Below are 19,134 nucleotides of genomic sequence, written 5' to 3'. Positions count from 1 at the left end.
GATTTTTGTATGTATTTTTTAAATATTTATCTAAATATTTTTACGAAAATTCGAACCAAATAAACAAATTATTTATTAAATGGATCCCGCTAGGGAGACAATGAACTATTTGTACAATGTGTAGAATGGGCTATTGAATTACAAAATGAACATCTCCCATACTATCTAGGATAACCATCCGAATTTTGGGGTTCACCAAGACTCGAACTCTTGACCTTTCGAATCTAGCGCTCTAATACCATGCATGATACCACTCATCCTAAAAGCTTCAGCTGATGGAAAAAGGTAACATTAATGATTATATCTCTAATACTCTCTAAACTTCCATTGTACACATTGTATAAATATTCCATTGGCTCCTCATACTTTTCCTTATTAAATACAAAAGTTGTTTAATACTTTTAAAAATATAATGGTTTTAGTTATCTTTAATATATTTTTAAAGTATTGAAACTAAAGACTCATTTATCTTTTATAATCTTTTACAATTATTTTTATAAACAAAAGTAATATTTATACACTAAAATCAGTCACAAAAATATAAAAAAAAATAATTTTTATAATAATTTTTGTAAAATATTTTTTTATGATATTGTTTAACTTATACCCTTAAAATACAAGTTAACAAACTCTTATATTGTACATTTTTATTAACGGTATAAACTAGGATAATTTGCTTCCATACACCACATAACTTGGGTGAATTACAGCATAGATTCCCATGCATATGTACGGTCACGCGTTTTGGAAACTTTCGAACATGTGGTCATTTATGCTGTGTTTGTTTAGGGGAAGTAGGGGGGAATTGAAAACGAACGGAAAGAAAAAGGAAGGAATTGTTCAATTTCACTTGTTTGGGAATGAAAGAAAATATAAAGGGAAAATAACAACAGTAACAAACAGTGACGGGGACCCATCAAAATCTTTTCTCTCCAAGTAAGGCGAGAAAATGGAAAGAAAATTCATTTCATTACTTCATTTCCAAACCCTACCTTAGTGTGTTTTCACTTTTCAGAGGAGGACAAAAACATCAGATGCCCATAAAACGACATGTCATGTAACTTTCAAAGGCATCTATGATATATTACAAACTTTTCAACCAAAGCAATTAATCTGTGTACTCAACTACTCATAGCTTTCCCTGCCAAAGCCTGTAACAAGTAGAAATTTGCTATCATCAGTAAATGTTGTTAGCACCCAAAAGACACTTTGAAGGCTCGCATGCATCGATTTGCGTGCGTCAATGGGTTGGAAAATCGAAGTCAAGTAGTCAAGATTAACGTTTCTTCCATCCAATTTCCTTCATTATGTCCTAACACGTAAAATGGAAATTTCTTGTTCTTTTACTGACCGTACCTTTTTAAACGCATTTAAGTAGTGAAGAATTGTGTTCTGCAATTCCAAGTTAGAACATATCATCACTTTCAAAGTTATCATTTTAGTGTCTTTCATTTAGAAAACAAAACAAAGGTGTCCTAAAATGGCAAATGTAGGCCCTTTGGGACAAGTCTCGACTTCTAGAAATATAACCACGCTCTACCAAGCAATTCAACAAGATCCAAGCATTGTGGAAGGAATCCATGCAATGTTGGAACAAGCTGCAATTTCTGGAAATAAGCTCCACCCAGCAATTAAACAAAATCCAAGCATTCTGGAGGAAATCAACGCAATGCTGGAACAAGCTGCAAGTTTTAGAAATATAAACTTGCTCTACCTAGCAATTCAACAGAATCCAAACATTTTGGAGAAAATCAATGCAATGCTGCAACAAGATACAACTTCAAGAAATATGAACATGCTCTACCCAGCAATTCAACAGAATCCAAGCATTCTGGAGGAAGTCAACAAATTGCTGGACCATGTTGCAACTTATAGAAACATAAACTTGCTCTACCAAGCAATTCAACAGAATCCAAGCATTTTGCATGTAGTCGATGCAATGTGTGAACTGGCTACAACTTCTGAAAACACAAATATGTTTTACCAAGCAATTCAACAGAATCCATACATTCTGGAGGTAGTCATTGCAATGAGGGGGATTGCAACTTTTGGAAATATAAGCATGCTCTCCCAAGCAATTGAACAGGATCGAAGCATTCAGGAGGAAGTCAATGTAATGTTGAAACAAGCTGTAACTTCAACAAATATGAACATGCTCTACCGAGCGATTCAGCAGAATCCAAGCATTCTGGAGGAAGTCGATGCAATGCTGGAACAAGCTGCAACTTGTAAAGATATAAACATGTTCTACCGAACAATTCAACATAATCCAAACAATCTGCAAGTAGTCAATGCAATGCTGGTGCTGGTACGTGCTGCAACTTCTGGAAATATAAACATGCTCTACCGAGCAATCCAACAGAATCTAAACATTCTGGAGGAAGTGGATGCAATTCCATTTGTGAACACTCCCTTGCATATTGCTGCTTCTGCCGGGCACATGGAGTTTGCCATCGAGATTATGGGATTGAAACCTTCATTTGGTTTCAAGCTGAATCCGCAAGGATTGAGCCCCATCCACGTTGCTTTGCATAACAATCATTACAGTCTGGTTGATCGCCTTGTAGAAATTAATAAAGACCTTGTCAGAGTCGAAGGGAAGGAACGCCTCACTCCTTTGCATCTTCTGTGCCAATCTGGTTCTGAGGAAAACATCAGGCTTCTAATTCATTTCCTTGATATATGCCCGGATTCTATCAAGGATGTGAATGTAAGAAAGGAAACTGCACTCCACATTGCCGTGAGGTGTGGAAACCTGAGTGCCCTTCGAGAAATGGTTGACTGGCTCAAAGGAAACATCTTCACCGGTGCAGACGATTTAGAACGCTCCATCCTGAACAGGACGACTGTAGACGGCAACAACATTTTGCACCTTGCAGCACTCTACGGCAATACACAGGTATATATGCTTGCATAGAGTAATATTTTTGGTAAATATTCCAATGAAAATTTTATAATTGTTTTTATGTGAAAATTTTTTTTAGCCCTTAAATAATGGATTAAAGAGTTAAATTGTAATATATTATAAGTGTTATTTTTATTTAAAATATAACTAAATAAATAAATTATATTTTTATACAAAATATCTTTATTTAAGTAACTCCCATTTTTATACATATATACCACCTAAGCTAAACAATAACGTCTTGAGTCGACTACTGTGTTTATAAAAAAATTATTTTGAGAGATGTACGACTGTACGAGGACCAACATATTTTATAGTCAATGTTTTATTTTGATGCTACTAGGATTTATAGTTAATTTAAAATTTAATATTTAGGTCTAAAACGTTGATAAGTATTATTTAAAAATAATAAATTTTATTAATTATCTGGCATTGTTTGTTTGTTTTTATCTATAATTACAAACTGATTCATATATGATTAATAGCTAGGTGTCATAATAACACTAATTAAGAGTACTAATAAAATATTATAAATATAAAGTAAATATTGATTTTGTAAGTTTTTATGTATTTAATGTATTGAAAAAACTAAAATTTTCTTTGTTTAATTTACTTCCTTTACTAATACTCTTAATTTACTTTTTAGTCAAATGATAGATAACTATACAGCAAATTTGTAAGGAAAAAAAAATTAAAAACTTTGGGTTATTAGCTGACCTTTATAATTATGGATTTGGATCCTCTAAAGTTTGAATTTCACTTTAGAGAGTAAAGTGTGATCTTCTACCTTTGAATAGTTTCTCTTTCATATTTATTATTGGTCCCACCTATGAAATCAATAGTGAGAGATCACACTTTACTTTCTAAAGTAAAATTCAAACTTTAGAGGATCCAAATCCTATAATTATATACGCACAACTGTGTATTTAAGTTACTACAAACTTTATTGACAAGTATAATTTTCCTATACCTGGTCTTTAGAGTTTAGAGGCGCTAATAAATCTTTCAGAATTAGCTGTGCATGCACGGTGTATATATATAGCAATAAAGTATTGAATTAAAAGTATTTAAATAGTGAAATAAGTGTGTTGTTTATTGGACCTCTAATACCCAGGCTGTTATGTTATTGATTGGAAGTAAAAAGATGGAGAAAAATGCAAAGAATTCTTGGAACCAAACAGCATTAGACCTAGCTCATTCTTATCCAGAGATTGAAAGAATACTAGAGGGAGCTAAAGCAAAACGTGGGGCAGCAACTAATCATGGCGGTCATCCCAAGTTAAGGAAACTAGAAGTAGTTATTCGTCGCATTAGAAATAACGTGTCTTCACAACAACGTGAGGCATACCTGGTAGTTACTGCTCTTATTATAACCAGCGTCTATCAGGCAGCACTGAGTCCACCAGGTGGTCAGCGTGACAATAATCTCAACTCTACTACATCATTTTCTCTCAATTCTACAAACACCGCTACTGTGCCAAGGATAGCCGGGGAAGTAAGCATGGAACCCTTTCATTTCATTTTTATATTAGTAATCAACACTGGGATCCTTTTCTTTTTAAATATAATGATCTTTTTTGTAATGCCAGATGGGATCATCGGCAAATTTCTTGGCATGCTGTTGATGTTTCCCACGGCAAATTTCTTGGCATGTTATGTCGTGTCTATTGGATTGATATTGCCCACGGGATTCACTAAACCCTTTTTACTTAGCTGCGTGGTTTTAATGTACTTTCTTAATATCATATGGCTACTCATACCTATCACTGACAAAGGAAGGGTTGAATCTTAACTTCTTTTGTATTTTGATTTCAATCTTTAGCTTTGTTAAAATACTTTGAGTAGAAAATAATAAAATTATGATTTTGTCTTTTGACGCAGTAGAAAACAAAATAGAGTTATGTAAAAGGTGTGTTATACAGAAGTGTTACTAGATAATAAAATTAGGAGATACTTTAGTTTTGTCTCTTATAATGCAAAATCGAAGAGAAAAGATAATGACATACAAATGTATTTTGATTCAACTACTCAATGTAATATAGTCATATATCAATTCTCCTTAACTAGAATTCTAACTAATCCTATCTGGGACAAATTCAGTTTTTAATCCAAACTAGACTTGACTAGGAACTCATCCTAACTTTTACACAACAAAGTGCTAACCCAACTTGTAAGAAAATCCTCTCAAGATCATGACACAAAACAGAAACACTTATAAAAACTTTTTGAAATAAATTTGGACTTTTTTTCCAAGTCTAACTCTCTGTCTTTTTCCACTCAATGACTTTTACTTACAAACTTCATTATTTTGTCTTTTACCATTGAACCACAGAAAGACTAGATTGAAAAAATAATATTTTCAATGAAAACCATGAAGGAGAAGAATAAACAGTTCAATAAGCTATAAAAACCCAAACGTTGTGCTCTCACTCCTTTCTCCAATCTTTGACCATTCACCCCTTTAATAGAGGAGTGAAGTTTCCGGCGCTTGAAACCTTGCTTCAGCACTTGTTGGTCTTCTTCTTCAAAAAATCAGACACAACAACAGCGTGATAGAGGAGAGAGAGAGCGTGTAGAAGCAGTGACCGACTCAAACATGCAACCATACCTTCAATATTCTCTTTCAACATTTTTCATCTTGCCTCTTGAATCTGAGTCGAGCATTCTTATTTTGGCTCCAAGTCATTTTTCTTAGCTTTGATTCACAGCAGAGCACCATTTATCTTCACTTTCTTCATTTTCCAAATCGGTGCTTGTAACACAGAGGATTTCTTCAACACTTCTTGATGAAACACAATTGTGAAAATATTTTTTGTGATTTGTCCTTTTGATTTGATTTTGCCTTTTTGTCATATATAACCCCTTTGATCTTCTCTTCTTGCTTGAAATTGAAAGCTTATTTTTGTTCTCCATTTGTGCTCTTAGTTTCAGAGTTTCCTTTTTCTTTCTTCTTGTTTTAGAGAGTTCACGTGATGTGATATTAAAAAAAAAAAGAGAAGAGAGAGAAGAAAGAATTTGATTTCGGTGATATGAAGTGAAATGGTTCAAATAAAATGAAAACTGAATCACTTAGTTAGAAACTAAATAAAGTGAATGAATTTAGGTGTGGATCACCGTTTGGACTTGTGTTTGGATATGGGCCTATCTATTTTCTTTCTTTCTTTCTTATAGTTTAGCCACTCAATCTTTGGATCAAGAGTGTTTGAATGATGCTTTGTTTAATCTGAACTTGATATTGGGCTTGAGTTGATGCTTTTTGGGTCTAGTGTGATCAAATTATTTTCTACACACTAAACAAAATAAATCACACAAACAATTGATTTTTAACCCAATAATATTTAGTCATCATCTTAATAATATTTTAGTTTTTTAAACTTAACAATTTCTATCTTGATGACAAATATTATAAAATGAATTAAAAAAAAATGAGAGGAGTTTTAGAAACTTTCCTTTAATATTTTCTATGATTTAAGACTCCCCTTTTTTTTTTTTATCACAATGCCCCCTAATATTAGTTTATCTTAACCTGATTTGAATAATCCTTACATAGAAATAATGCCAACATTTAAAATATATTCAAATAGTTTTATATCTCAGAAAATCTGTTTGATCACAATTAAAATCAAAATTTTTTATCTAAACAATCAATAACTAACTTTGAGATGATTATAAATCAGAGCTAATATTTAAAAAATTCATATCCTAATTCAAAGCATGACCAAAACAATAATCAAAGCTTATAGCTAAGAATTCAGATACCAATAATTAAGAGCTAAGATCAACAATTATTCAATAGCAATACAGTATGTCTGATCAGAGTAATATGCATAAATAGAACTGCAACTGATAGATTTAAAAAACAAAGAATTTTAAACTGCAACCAGCCTTTAATTTATAACAGTTTCAAAACACTTTATTCCCCCTTTTTCATAACAGTTTTCAACAAGTTTCAATTCATTTTCAACCCACTTACTCCCTCTTTTGTCATCAAGAAGGGATGAATCTGCACAAAAAGATCAATATGCAAAAGACAGGTGCAAAACATAAAAGAGTGTCAATGTTAAAGTTTAAGTCTCTATGACTATTATAGTCATTCATAATAAACAATATTCAAATCTTAAGAACCAGAAAAGCAATAAAACAGTATTTTAGAGACAATATTTCAAATGGTAGCAACATAAGATAAGGCTAGACATCAGATCACTCATTTTCGGTTTCAAACTGATTTTTTTTTTCGATCGAACATGGCTTGTTCATCATCCAAAGAGTCTATATATTTGAGTAACACCTCAACCCAGTTTTGAGATTTTTGAAATAAGTTCTCATTTTGGAGAGCTAGTTTCCTAGTTTATTGGCTCGAGTTGATCATCTATTTGGTGAGGTTGATAAACTCATGTAAAACATCCTTAACAATGCCATTCATCACATGATACTTATGAGAAGAAGATGTCCCGACAGTTGATGGAGGAGGAAGACTTTCTTCCTCATCTTCTTCAAGAATTGTGTCCAGTGTCCTTGGTAGCCTTTGCGCTTTTACCCTTAGTTTGTTTTACTGCACCACCACCATTGAAATATGAAATTTTTTCTTCTATGGTCTCATTGCTCAGATCAACAGAAAAGTATTTAAAGATGTAAGTTAAAACATTCCATATAGAAGGGAGACATATTTATCACTTTTGATACAGTCAAACAAACATATGGTGCATCATTAAGTAAGTAAAAAAAATTTCTATTTTGTAGATTATAGCATAGAGGACCAAGGTATCACAGAGAGTAACCCTTTGATATGAATCATTTTGGGACAGTAGAATGTGAGTAATTAGATGGTAAAGCTGTGCTTTGGAAGGACCTAAGGCTCTATGGTTTGGTGTGACAACATCCATGAGGGATATGTTCTCACATATATTGGCCAAAACATCTTTGTGTGAAATTCTAAAATTATTCCCACTTTTCAGAAATGTAGGCATTTACTCCTACATCAAAATAAGTAAGGGATTCACCAATATTTTCTTGGTTCAAATAGATTTGGCAGCCCTTAACATATGAGTGAACACAAGTCTCACTATAGTGCATGTTAGCATAGAATTTTCAGGCCAAATCAGAACAGATTTTCAAATTTCAAAAAGCCTTTTCCAATCCAAGAATCTAAAATTTTTAATAAAATTGATTCCTTTTTCAGCCAAAGATTTTAGGTCAGGAACAAAAATAGAGTACAGGAGTTGTTTGAGAACAATATCTTTGTGAAACTCAAAATTCATAATAAAAGAAAATCGTATATATGTAGAAAATCATAGTAAGAGTGAGGGCATTTACCAAAATGAGATTTGAAGGCGACAGAATCAGGGTATAGGTTCCTTCACAAAGTTAGTGAAAGATCTTTTGTTACCTTTTGAATGATGAGAAGAGGGGCCTGAGCATCCTAGAGGACGATACGTTGAACGAGAAAGAGGAGAAGTTGGTGGTTCTTTATCAGTCATTGGTCTCTTCTCTTTTGTCACTTTAGCCTATGAAGTACCTTCCTCCAGAGGAGCCGAAAATGGCCTCGAATTGATGGTTTTGGTTCTAGTCATTGGTAGTTGCTGCTCTTATTATAACCACAGTCTATTAGACGGCATTGAATCCACCAGGTATACTCTATCAGCCTAACAATAATCTCAACTCTACTACTTCATCATTCTCTGTCAATTCTACAAACACTGCTACTGTGCCAAGGATAGCGAGAAAAACAAGCATGAAAGCCTCTGATTTCGTTTATATATCAGTGATCAACGCTATGATCATTTACTTTGCAACTATAACGATCTTTATTGTAATGCCAGATGGGATCATCGGCTACTTTCTTGGCGCGGCGGTGATGTCACTTGCCTTAAGTTATGTCGTGTCTATTGGATTGATATCGCCTACCGGGAAGGGATTCATTAATTCATTTCGAGTTAGCTGTTATGTTTTACTATTCTTTCTTTTTATGTGGATACCCCACTCAGAAGAAAATCGTTGTTTAGTGGCTTAAGCATTCTTTGGATTTAGATTAGCTCTAACACATTATTTGGTTCAAAAGAATATGAGTGCAAAGAAAATGTAAAAAAAAATAAATGAAAAATTAAATTTTTTATTATTTGATTTAAGAGAGAAAATGAAAAAAAAAAAAGAAAAAGTGATGTGGGGCCATTCAATTATTTTTCCTTCATACATGAGATAAAAATGGATGAAAAATATGTCAACAATATCAAAATTACGGCCAAGGATTCCTTGCTCCTACATTTTTGTAGGTTTATTATTAACCATCATAAAAATAATTACAAAATGTACCCCGTTTTTTTTTTTTTGAAAAATTTATTAAATAGATTTTGATCCATTTAACTTTTGTTATTTACACTTTTTTCCTTTATCTTTTAGTTTCAGATTCAAAGAAGAAGAGAGGTTTGCTAGGGTTTATAGAATCAATTTCAATCAACGCCATTTTCTCATCTTCTTCCTCTGCTCCATCTCTGGTTCGCATACTCTCGCCGCCACAACACGCATCAGACGCCGTTGCTCCCTGCGTCCGCCGCCGCCCCTCACATTCTCGGAGGAACAAACTATCAATATCACCACCCTGTTAAATTTCGCAGGGAAAGAACGAGAACCAGAGCGACCCTTGATGACACTGAAATATGACAACTTTCCTCAACCCCACTTCTTGTTGAGGACGACAAACCCAGCAAGGTATACTTTTTTCTCTGCCTTCTTTTCAGTTCGGTTTGATTCTTTTAGAATAGTCAAGATGATGAATTTTGAATCCTTAGGGTAGCTTTTCAGGCAATGATTTTTGCCCTGCTTCGAGTTTCCTTGGTGTTTTGATTTGAATTTGATATGCTTTATTTATTTATTTTCATGTCTGCTTAGGAAGTAGAGGAAAGTGTAAAAGTGCCAAAAGATGCAGCTAATATGAGAAAGGTAGCAGCAGAGAAGGTTCTGTCTGCACTTTCTGTCATTGAGGAAGCGAAAATTGATCCTTCTGGCTTTCTTGAAACCCTGGGTGGCAATGAATCCCCTGGGAGGACATGAATGCTAATTTTCACCGCTGAGGTGAACATATTTGTATTACTTTGTGGTTTGCTCATTCTTTGGCTATAATCTGTTTCTCCCTTTGCATGCTTATACTTGGCAATTTATACTTACCATACTTTTGTGCGGCGTTTTAGAAACAATTCTGGTGATGATGAAAGTGTAGGTATGAATAGAAGAAAGAAAGACTCAGCAAAGAAAAGAAAGTTTGCTGATTTCCAAAAGGTTTGCCCATTTCTTGTTCGGTAATATCTATTTCTAACCGTAATAGCTTTTAGTCAGAAGTCAGTTTCAATTTTTTTTATGGTGATTTGTAGGAAGAACATGAAGCAAGAAATAAGGTTCCAAATTCTGATAAACTAAGTTTGAAGCGAATAGACAGCACGACGTTTGAAGTAAGTACTTTAGGTTGTCTTATTTGGTATCTGAATGATATCTATCTGCAATCTATGCAAAAAGAGAAAAACACAACTATAACTAAATGAGATGGTGTTTATGTGGTGGTTTTCTAAATTTCATACTACCCTCTGATTGAAAATATTCATGCACCTTCTAGTTTAAAAAAAATTATTTTTTTTCCGTCTTTTTAGGAATGGTGGTGGCCTTCGAATAGATGTAAATTATCCTAACATTAATGATTTATTAAATATTTTCGGCTTAAAATAATTTCTGATTTCTAAAGTTTTTTTATTTTGGTAAAATAAAATTTAAATAATCCCTATTTTAATTATTTTCAAGACTTTATTTTCTTAAGTGTTGGTGCGATATGTCTAACAACATCAACATTCAGCATATTACTAAGTTAATATTTAATCTGACTCGTCAGTACAGTACTTAATGGAGCAAACTAACATCATAGTTTAAAATAAAAACCTTTCAAAGGTTGCTTGTCCAAAACCAAAAAAATGATCTAATAAAACTCAAAATCAAAATACTAGTATTTTATAAGGATTAAAATCTTATTTAATTTTGACGTGCTTAATTATTTTAAAATAAGAAGAAAACAAATAAGAAGATTTCTTTATCAAACTTGCATGAGATAAGGTTAACAACACCGAAATCTTATCTCACTAGGTAAGAACTGTATAAATTAAATTACATAAAACAATGGTATACCAACATCAATGGAACCCGAGCACCATGATCTAGCCCCCTCCTTCTGTCTTCTTCCACCGCGCTGAAGCCGGATTTTTGAAGTAGATCTCTTACCTTCCTTGCAAGTTGCGGAGCTCCTGGTGCTGAATACTTAATTTATATGCCAACAGAAGATTAAGATCAATTCATGGCCAACCAAGAACTATGGCCAAAAATTGTTCTACTTTGTAGTATCTTTCAAAAGGAGCCAAAAACATAACATGGTTAAGATTAAGAACTAAGATTCCCCATCACAATAAGATACCAAATTTTCAATCATTTCTGAAAAAAGAACAAATGAGTTTGGCTGGTTATATAAGATAAAACAGAAAGTGAAAAAATACATACTCCATTAACCTTCATAGTTTGTCTATCAACATCTGCAAAGAAGCTTGAAAGGGAAGGGAAGAATGGGTCCAAAGCGTGGTCAGAAGGTGGTGATCAAATCTACCAGGAAAGTTGTGCAAGAAAGTGTTCAAGTTTCGATTGTGGGCAGCAGCAACAAAAGAACAAGAAGGAACAACAAAGATATTCAGACAGGTAACGAGGTTGTGGGAGAAGAAAATGTGAGGATTATTCCAGTTCAAGAAGTGACTCCTCAACCCAAAGAAAATGAAATTAGTAACTCTGCTCATCAAGAAACCTCCACGCTATACACACTACCAATGGAAAATGCAACTTTACATCATAAGTACTATAAAATTTGAAAACAAGTGAAGGAAATCCAATCACTCAAAATCAAAATCGATATTTACTTTATTTATTTCAGAAACATGGCCCTCAAAAAATTGCCATCTACTGTTCCATTGTTGCACTTAACAAGTTGACATAAATACAGGTAATCACATCAAGAAGCAAAAGGACGGAGAAGGACATCAACTTAAAATTAAGGTACTTGAAAATCTCCAGGAAATAAAAACTTGTGCAGATTCTGTAATTTTGGCTATATGTAACCCCTTTTTAATGTCTAAACTATAGTATGGAATAAGCACGAATTACTTCAACAACTGGTGCTTGACACATTGGACACTTCCTTCCACTTCGGTGCAAATCATTAGCACAGTTAGAACATGTGCACATGTGCCCACATCTGCAAGGAAAAAACCAAAAAACAAAATGCTTGTTAAGAGATTAAACTCGAGAGCGAAATTGGCTGCTGATGTATCAAAATGATACTGAATAGTTTACCTATACAAGAGAGAATCAATATTGCTTTCGCAGCAAATGCAGCAAACCCCTTTCCTCACGCATTCCCATTTGGATTTATCATCTGGTGAATCATGGTCACGTGTTCCTGTGATTAAATCAATTCAACTTGGTCTTAGAGCTAATGAATTAATGAATGATATGGACAGAAAGATAGATTTTTAAATGTGTTCCTGTGATTTTTGCCCTCGCTTCCTCAATGACAGAAAGTGCAGACAGAACCTTCTCTGCTGCTACCTTTCTCGTCTTAGCTGCATCTTTTAGCACTTTTACACTTTCCTCTACTTCCTAAGCAGACATGAAAATAAATAAATAAAGCATATCAAATTCAAATCAAAACACCAAGGAAACTCGAAGCAGGGCAAAAATCATTGCCTGAAAAGCTACCGTAAGGATTCAAAATTCATCATCTTGACTATTTTAAAAGAATCAAACCGAACTGAAAAGAAGGCAGAGGAAAAAGTATACCTTGCTGGGTTTGTCGTCCTCAACAAGAAGTGGGGTTGAGGAAAGTTGTCCTATTTCAGTGTCATCAAGGGTTGCTCTGGTTCTCGTTCTTTCCCCGCGAAATTTAACAGGGTGGTGATATTGATAGTTCGTTCCTCCGAGAATGTGAAGGGCGGCGGCGGACGCAGGGAGCGGCGGCGTTTGATGCGTGTTGTGGCGGCGAGAGTAGGCGAACCAGAGATGGAGCAGATGAAGAAGATGAGAAAATGGCGTTGATTGAAATTGATTCTATAAACCCTAGCAGACCTCTCTTCTTCTTTGAATCTGAAACTAAAAGATAAAGGAAAAAAGTGTAAATAACAAAAGTTAAAGGGATCAAGATTTATTTAATAAATTTTTCAAAAAAAAAGGGGTACATTTTGTAATTATTTTTATGATGGTTAATGATAAATCTACAAAAATGTAGGAGCAAGGAATCCTTGGCCCAAAATTACAACTTTGCTTTTTATTTAATAGGCCATGGATTCTTTACTCCTACATTTTTGTAGGAGTATCATTAACCTGCATTAAAATAATTATAAAATATACCCTTTTTTTTTTTTGGAAAATTTACTAATTAGATTTTGATCCCTTTAACTTTTGTTATTTACACTTTTTCTCTTTTTCTTTTAGTTTCAGTTTCTCAAAAGAGAAGCATGTTTGATGTTTGTTAGGATTTATAGATTCAATTTCGATCAACGCCATTTTCTCATCTTCTTCCTCTGCTAAATCTCTGGTTCGCCTATCCTCGTCGCCGCAACACGCCTCAGACGCTGCCGCTCCCTGCGTCCGCTTAGATATTGATCCCTCTAATTTTTGTTTTTTACACTTTTTCCTTTTTCTTTTAATTTCAGATTCAAAGAAGAGAAGCATGTCTGCTAGGGTTTTTCATCCAATTTCAATCACTGCTATTCTCTCATCCTCTTCCTCTGTATCTCTTGTTCGCTTATCCTCGCCGTCGCAACCTGCTTCCGCCGTCGTCGCGCAAGACGCTGTCTCAATGTTTGGAGGTTAGTTAATCATTATGCCTTTTCAATTCATCATTTCGTATGTTTTCTTCTCTGTTCTTTGCACTGTTACTTCTTCAATCTCTTTGACCCTGTCTCTAACTTTGACCTCCACACACACGCACTTTCTATGTTGTAAATGGTTAACACACGTTGTGGTTGTTGTTGGTGGTGGTAATGGTGGTGTTTCTCATGTCAGCTCTCTCTACTTGCTACTATATTTATTAGTTTTCGGTGTTTTATTGGCTTATTCATATGGTAGTTGTAACCTCGGCAGAGTAACACGGAACAAAAACCATGTTTCATTTGGCGAGTGTTCAATAAGAACATGGTCTTGTCCATGATTTTGTATCCCATATTGGTCGATTTGCCTTTGATTCCAAGTTCTTCACCTTTGGCTCTGATAATTGCGCTTTAGCTTTATCAAATTACTTGCACTTCAATGTCACAAACCACAGTGTGTGTTCTGCTGCTTCTCCTAGCTTGAAACTTGGAGGCAGAGGGGATTCGAATTTGAATTTCAGGAGGTTTTTTAATGATTTCAACACCGCTATTAGGTTCCACACTCAGAAATTGCCAATTGGATTTGATTCTCCTGCCTTGATTCTAGGGATAATAGTGATGATATTGCCTTGCTACTCAGTAGCTATGAGGAATGTTATTCTAGGGATAATAGTGATTTCAACGCAGCTATTAGGTTGACTAGTATGTAAGATAATACAAAGAAAAATATTAGTCTTCTAATATTTCTCAAAATGAAAATTTATAAATAAGATAATCCTTCTATTTTGTTTTATAAATTAGAAAAACGAATAGCCGCTAGTAATTTTGTGCATGGTGCATTCTAAAACTGATCTGTTAAGTACTTATGCCAAAAATAAATGATGATGATAACTGTATTGATGTTAATGTATATGGCTTATGGCCCTATGATGGCGCGACTAGTAGTTTGATCATGGCCTTGACATTTGTTTTCAGTCTATGGAGTATGTAGTGATAAAATTATGATTCTTCCTCAGCTTAATTTGCTCTGTGCTGCATTATTATGATTATTGTTATTGCTTTGCTCTCACAAATATATTAATGTTTTTGACGGCTCTGATATGTCAATTCAAGTGATTCTTGGGTTATTATAGTGTCACAATCATTCACACTAGATTGCAGCATGGCCATCACGACTTCATACACAGTTATGAATTATGATGGGAGCAAGTAAGCTAAATCTTGGAGACAAACCTAGAGCAATGAAGCTAGTAGACTATTCCGTTCAAAAATTATATCTTGCGCAGCTTTGGATGGCTATTGAAAAATTCGACAAAATCAATCTCTGGAAAGGGTTGCAGAGCCTCAAAGTCCCCTGTGAATTCAACCTTCATAAAAAGATGCTTCACCTCACTTGCCAATTTCAGCATTATACATATTGCATCCCAGCACCACTGGACTCCTCGCATCGATAGGAACTCCAGAAAATTGAGGTTTCCGAAATCTATCATGTATACCCTCCCTGGAAACAATTAACATGAGATGAAAGAAATATAAGAACAAGAAAACACAGCCAGTAAGAAAAAACTATATGTACAAGAATCACTTAATATGGAAAATTACCCGAACTGTTGGAAATTGAAAGCTTCTTCAAATGCCCGGTTTCAGGGACCCTGATCCAACTACAGCCTTGTACCTCAAGGGATTCAATTTTCGGAGAGATAAGAGAAAGTGAACAGTTTCCCAGACCATAAAAATCGTCCTCATGAAGCTGTTTGAGATTGAGTCATACAAGGCATGGGCAGCTGCAGAACTTGAGCAACAGAAAGAGGTTGAAGAGGCTGAGGTTTCTATGCAGGAAGCTCAGGACTACCCTGATTCTATCACGGAAAGTGCCATGGACGAGTTCCGGCGCTTCGAAGAGGAGCTTGAGAGCATGTCAAAGGCTGAAATGGAGAGCCTAGTTAACACTGCTGAGGGTGCAAGAAAGATGGGAAATTTGATGGAGAAAGCTGCCTCCATTGCTTCCAAGAAGTATATTGAGGCTGCACTCAATTCAGCCACTGCTTCCATGAAATCTGCTTGGAAGGGAATCTCTTCTGGCAAGGTCCATCCTTCTTAAAACATGACAATAACAAAATAACCCTCCTATTGAAATGTATTTAGTTAAAATCTGTAATAAGATACTTCTGTTTTAGCCTTTTGTTTTGTTATCTTCTGTTCTTATATTGCTGCTATAGAAATTGGATCAGAATTGATGTACCAAATTTGATAGGCTGAGAATTCATGATTCAGCCACCAGTGAGAATGCAAACAGATTTAATGTTCATGACACATTGAAAATCCAATACTTTCATGGATGAATCTGATATAACAGTTAGTAGTTAGGTTTATGAAGCTTAATCTCCAAGATTTGTCAGTAATGTATTTATCCCTCGATTCTTCTTAAGAGATATATTATTACTTCTTTGGTTTAATTGAATTTAATGTCATCGAAGGACATATGCATATCAAAAGAAATAACCATCCAATTAAAAATAACAAACATAATTATCTGCATATCTATTAAATTAAACATATAATATATTCATTATTCACATTGTTTAGTATTCTCATTGTCTATTTATACTTTTTTTATAAAAAAAATTCATGAAGCGACACCTCTGATCTGAGGAGACAAGAAAGCGTGCGTATTTTTTGGTACATTGTATAAGCTGAGATAATAGATTAATAATGAATTCCAACAGATATGTATTGTTGTGGATCTAGTATAGATTCAACAAAACGTAACTTGTCAAAATGAGTATGAATCCACTTGTCGAATGTAAGAGTAGAGTCACACAAAAGTTGCATACTCTTCAATTGCTACACATACACCAGCCTTCATATATAAATTGTAACAACTCTTTCGACTTGGAATTGTCTTCTTATTCAGAGCATTTGGTCTTATATCATCTCTTGCTAGTACATTAATTTAATATAAAGTTTTAATTCTCTGCTGATTTACCAGAATATACAACATAAAAAATATATACTGCACTTCCGTTTGGACTATGAATTTTGTTCGGCTGCTTCATATCATATCAAATATCATAACTACAAAAAAAAAATAACGACTCTCAACTATCAATTTTACGAGGTTTAACTCTATATATATAGTAAGATATTTAATTTTCTTAGCATCAAAGTGTATCTGATCGTTCTCTATAACTAATTAGTCGCCCTTAGCTTGCATTGGCTTCTTCAATTTCTTCCACTCAATGTTTTCATTTCTGTATTATCTGCTTCTTCTTGCAATTCCTCTAATGGCAGTAGTGATATTTCATCACTTAAAGAAACAACAACACAAAAGAACCACTCTACCACCAGGTCCTAAACCACTTCCCATAATCGGAAACCTCCACCAACTCGACAGCTCCAACCTCAATCTCCAACTATGGAACCTCTCAAAGATCTACGGCTCCATATTCTCCCTTCAAATAGGGTTCAAACCAGCCATAGTTATCTCCTCACCGAAACTCGCAAAGGAGGTTCTCAAAGACCATGATCTTGACGTTTCAAGCAGACCTCCGTCGCTCGGAACCACTAGACTCTCTTACAACGGTTTCGATTTGATTTTCTCTCCATGCAGCGAGTACTGGAGAGAAATCAGGAAGATCTGAGTCGTTCAGTTCTTCAGCTCCAAGCGAATCTCTGGATTCTACCACATCAGAAAATCTGAAGTGGAAAGAATGTTAGGCAAGATATCAGAGCACGTGAGTTCTTCGAAACCACGAATCTGAGTGAGATATTGATGTCCGTGTCGAGTTCTATAGTGTGCAGGATTGCGTTCGGAAGAAGATACGAAGTTTATATGGCAAGAAACCATTCATAGAAGATGAAGATATTGAAAAGCTTGTTTATCTGAAAGCAGTGATCAAAGAAACATTAAGATATTATGCACCTGCACCATTGGTACCAAGAGAATTCAACAAAAATAGCAGAATAGCAGGGTATGAAATTGAAGCCAAGACGATAGTATACGTAAATGTGTTTGCCATCCATAGAGACCCTGAAACTTGGAAGGATCCAGAAGGGTTTAGTTTGATTACATTTTAAAATGAATTGATTTCTCAAACCAAACCAAAATTCCAAACCAATTTGAGTATAAATAGTTTATTGAGTTCATCCACCATGCCTAAGCTACTGCTATCTTAGATTTTGTCCCCCCTTAGAAATTCTAATTAACTCAGCTTACTAATCAAGTCTCATTCAACAAAGATTAATCACTTACAGGTTACAGCAGTAATAGCAGTAAAGTATAATAATATTTTAGCAACAAGGACCATTCAACAGCATTATAATAAAACGTTAAATGAATAATATAAAACAATGGTGAGGTCAATTTACATTGTCACGCATAACGGTTCTCTTTCTCCAATAATTACATATTTATGCAGCTAGAAAAGCAAGCATCCAAAAGACACCCTTCACTGCCACTGGCCACAACACATACACAGAAGTTGATGGCACTTCACGTGCCTCCACAACTTTCTTTTCTTTTCTGTTCATAAAAGTTTGAGTTGATCTACATCTACTACACTAGATTAGATAGTGCTGCTCTATTTAGTATTTACCATAGAGGTAGTGACCAGATACATATACAAATAAAATTATTTTCAGTGAAAATACTGAATAGATTTTTAAGTTTTCATTGCAAGCATAATTAAATTTCTTGACTATTGAGAAAAAAATAATGATTAACTAACCTCCAAGTGTGGCGGCGGCGTCTTGCGCGGCGGCGGCAGCAAACGAGAGAGACTGCGGAGGGAGAGGAAGAGAGAATGGCTACACCGCTACGGTGATTGAAGGAGGAAAACAAAATCCTAGCAAATCAAATGTCTCACTCTCACCACTACTTTGAATCTGAAATTAAAGAAAAAAGAACAATGTGTAAAAAAGAGTTATTAGAGGGTCAATATTTAATTATTGATTTTTTTAAAAACAAAAAAATGGAGTTCTTTTTGTAATTATTTTAGTGTTGGCTAATGATACTTTCACATAAAAGTGGGAGTAAGAAATCCATAGCCTATTTAATATAGTGAAATTTTTAAATTTATTCCCTTTGAAATCTAAAAACACATACATCTCTCCTAATTTTTAACTTTTGGAAATATAAGCATGCTCTCCCGAGCAATTCAACACGATGGAAGCATTCAGGAGGAAGTCAATGTAATGTTGAAACTTGAAACAAGCTTTGATAATGAATATTGTTGGAGTCATATGACAGCAATTCTTATGTATAGATATAAATATATATATAAGAATCTAATGAATAAATTTATTATTATTTTTATTTAAAAAATATAAAAAATTATAGTATAATAT

The 19,134-nt window shown here is 34.3% G+C and overlaps 2 protein-coding genes, 3 long non-coding RNA genes and 1 pseudogene across 5 annotated transcripts; 4 read left to right on the top strand and 2 right to left on the bottom strand.

Annotated features, from left to right (window-relative positions):
* Positions 1,424-6,126, top strand: LOC107647670 (transient receptor potential cation channel subfamily A member 1 homolog). Its single transcript, XM_016351726.2, has 2 exons — positions 1,424-2,899; positions 4,020-6,126. The coding sequence occupies exons 1-2, from the start codon at positions 1,481-1,483 to the stop codon at positions 4,695-4,697; spliced, it is 2,097 nt and encodes a 698-aa protein (XP_016207212.2). The 5' UTR covers positions 1,424-1,480; the 3' UTR covers positions 4,698-6,126.
* Positions 9,289-10,478, top strand: LOC107648516. Its single transcript, XR_001621959.2, has 4 exons — positions 9,289-9,610; positions 9,791-9,973; positions 10,119-10,177; positions 10,270-10,478. It is a non-coding gene; the product is annotated as an uncharacterized LOC107648516 (long non-coding RNA).
* Positions 12,102-13,089, bottom strand: LOC107605414. The gene is made up of 3 exons (XR_001612513.2): positions 12,761-13,089; positions 12,275-12,580; positions 12,102-12,176 (listed from the first exon to the last, which is right to left on the bottom strand). It is a non-coding gene; the product is annotated as an uncharacterized LOC107605414 (long non-coding RNA).
* LOC110263611 lies at positions 15,196-15,526 on the bottom strand. Its single transcript, XR_002349466.1, has 2 exons — positions 15,391-15,526; positions 15,196-15,289 (listed from the first exon to the last, which is right to left on the bottom strand). It is a non-coding gene; the product is annotated as an uncharacterized LOC110263611 (long non-coding RNA).
* Positions 15,234-16,164, top strand: LOC107605413. Its single transcript, XM_021105199.1, has 2 exons — positions 15,234-15,341; positions 15,434-16,164. The coding sequence occupies exon 2, from the start codon at positions 15,533-15,535 to the stop codon at positions 15,887-15,889; it is 357 nt and encodes a 118-aa protein (XP_020960858.1). The 5' UTR covers positions 15,234-15,341; positions 15,434-15,532; the 3' UTR covers positions 15,890-16,164.
* On the top strand, positions 16,506-17,998 carry LOC107605412 (annotated as a pseudogene).

This window comes from Arachis ipaensis, chromosome B06 (genome assembly GCF_000816755.2).
Source record: "Arachis ipaensis cultivar K30076 chromosome B06, Araip1.1, whole genome shotgun sequence".
Lineage (NCBI taxonomy): Eukaryota > Viridiplantae > Streptophyta > Magnoliopsida > Fabales > Fabaceae > Arachis > Arachis ipaensis.
Note: the sequence above shows the minus strand (reverse complement) of the source record. Positions and strands in the feature narration are given on the sequence as shown.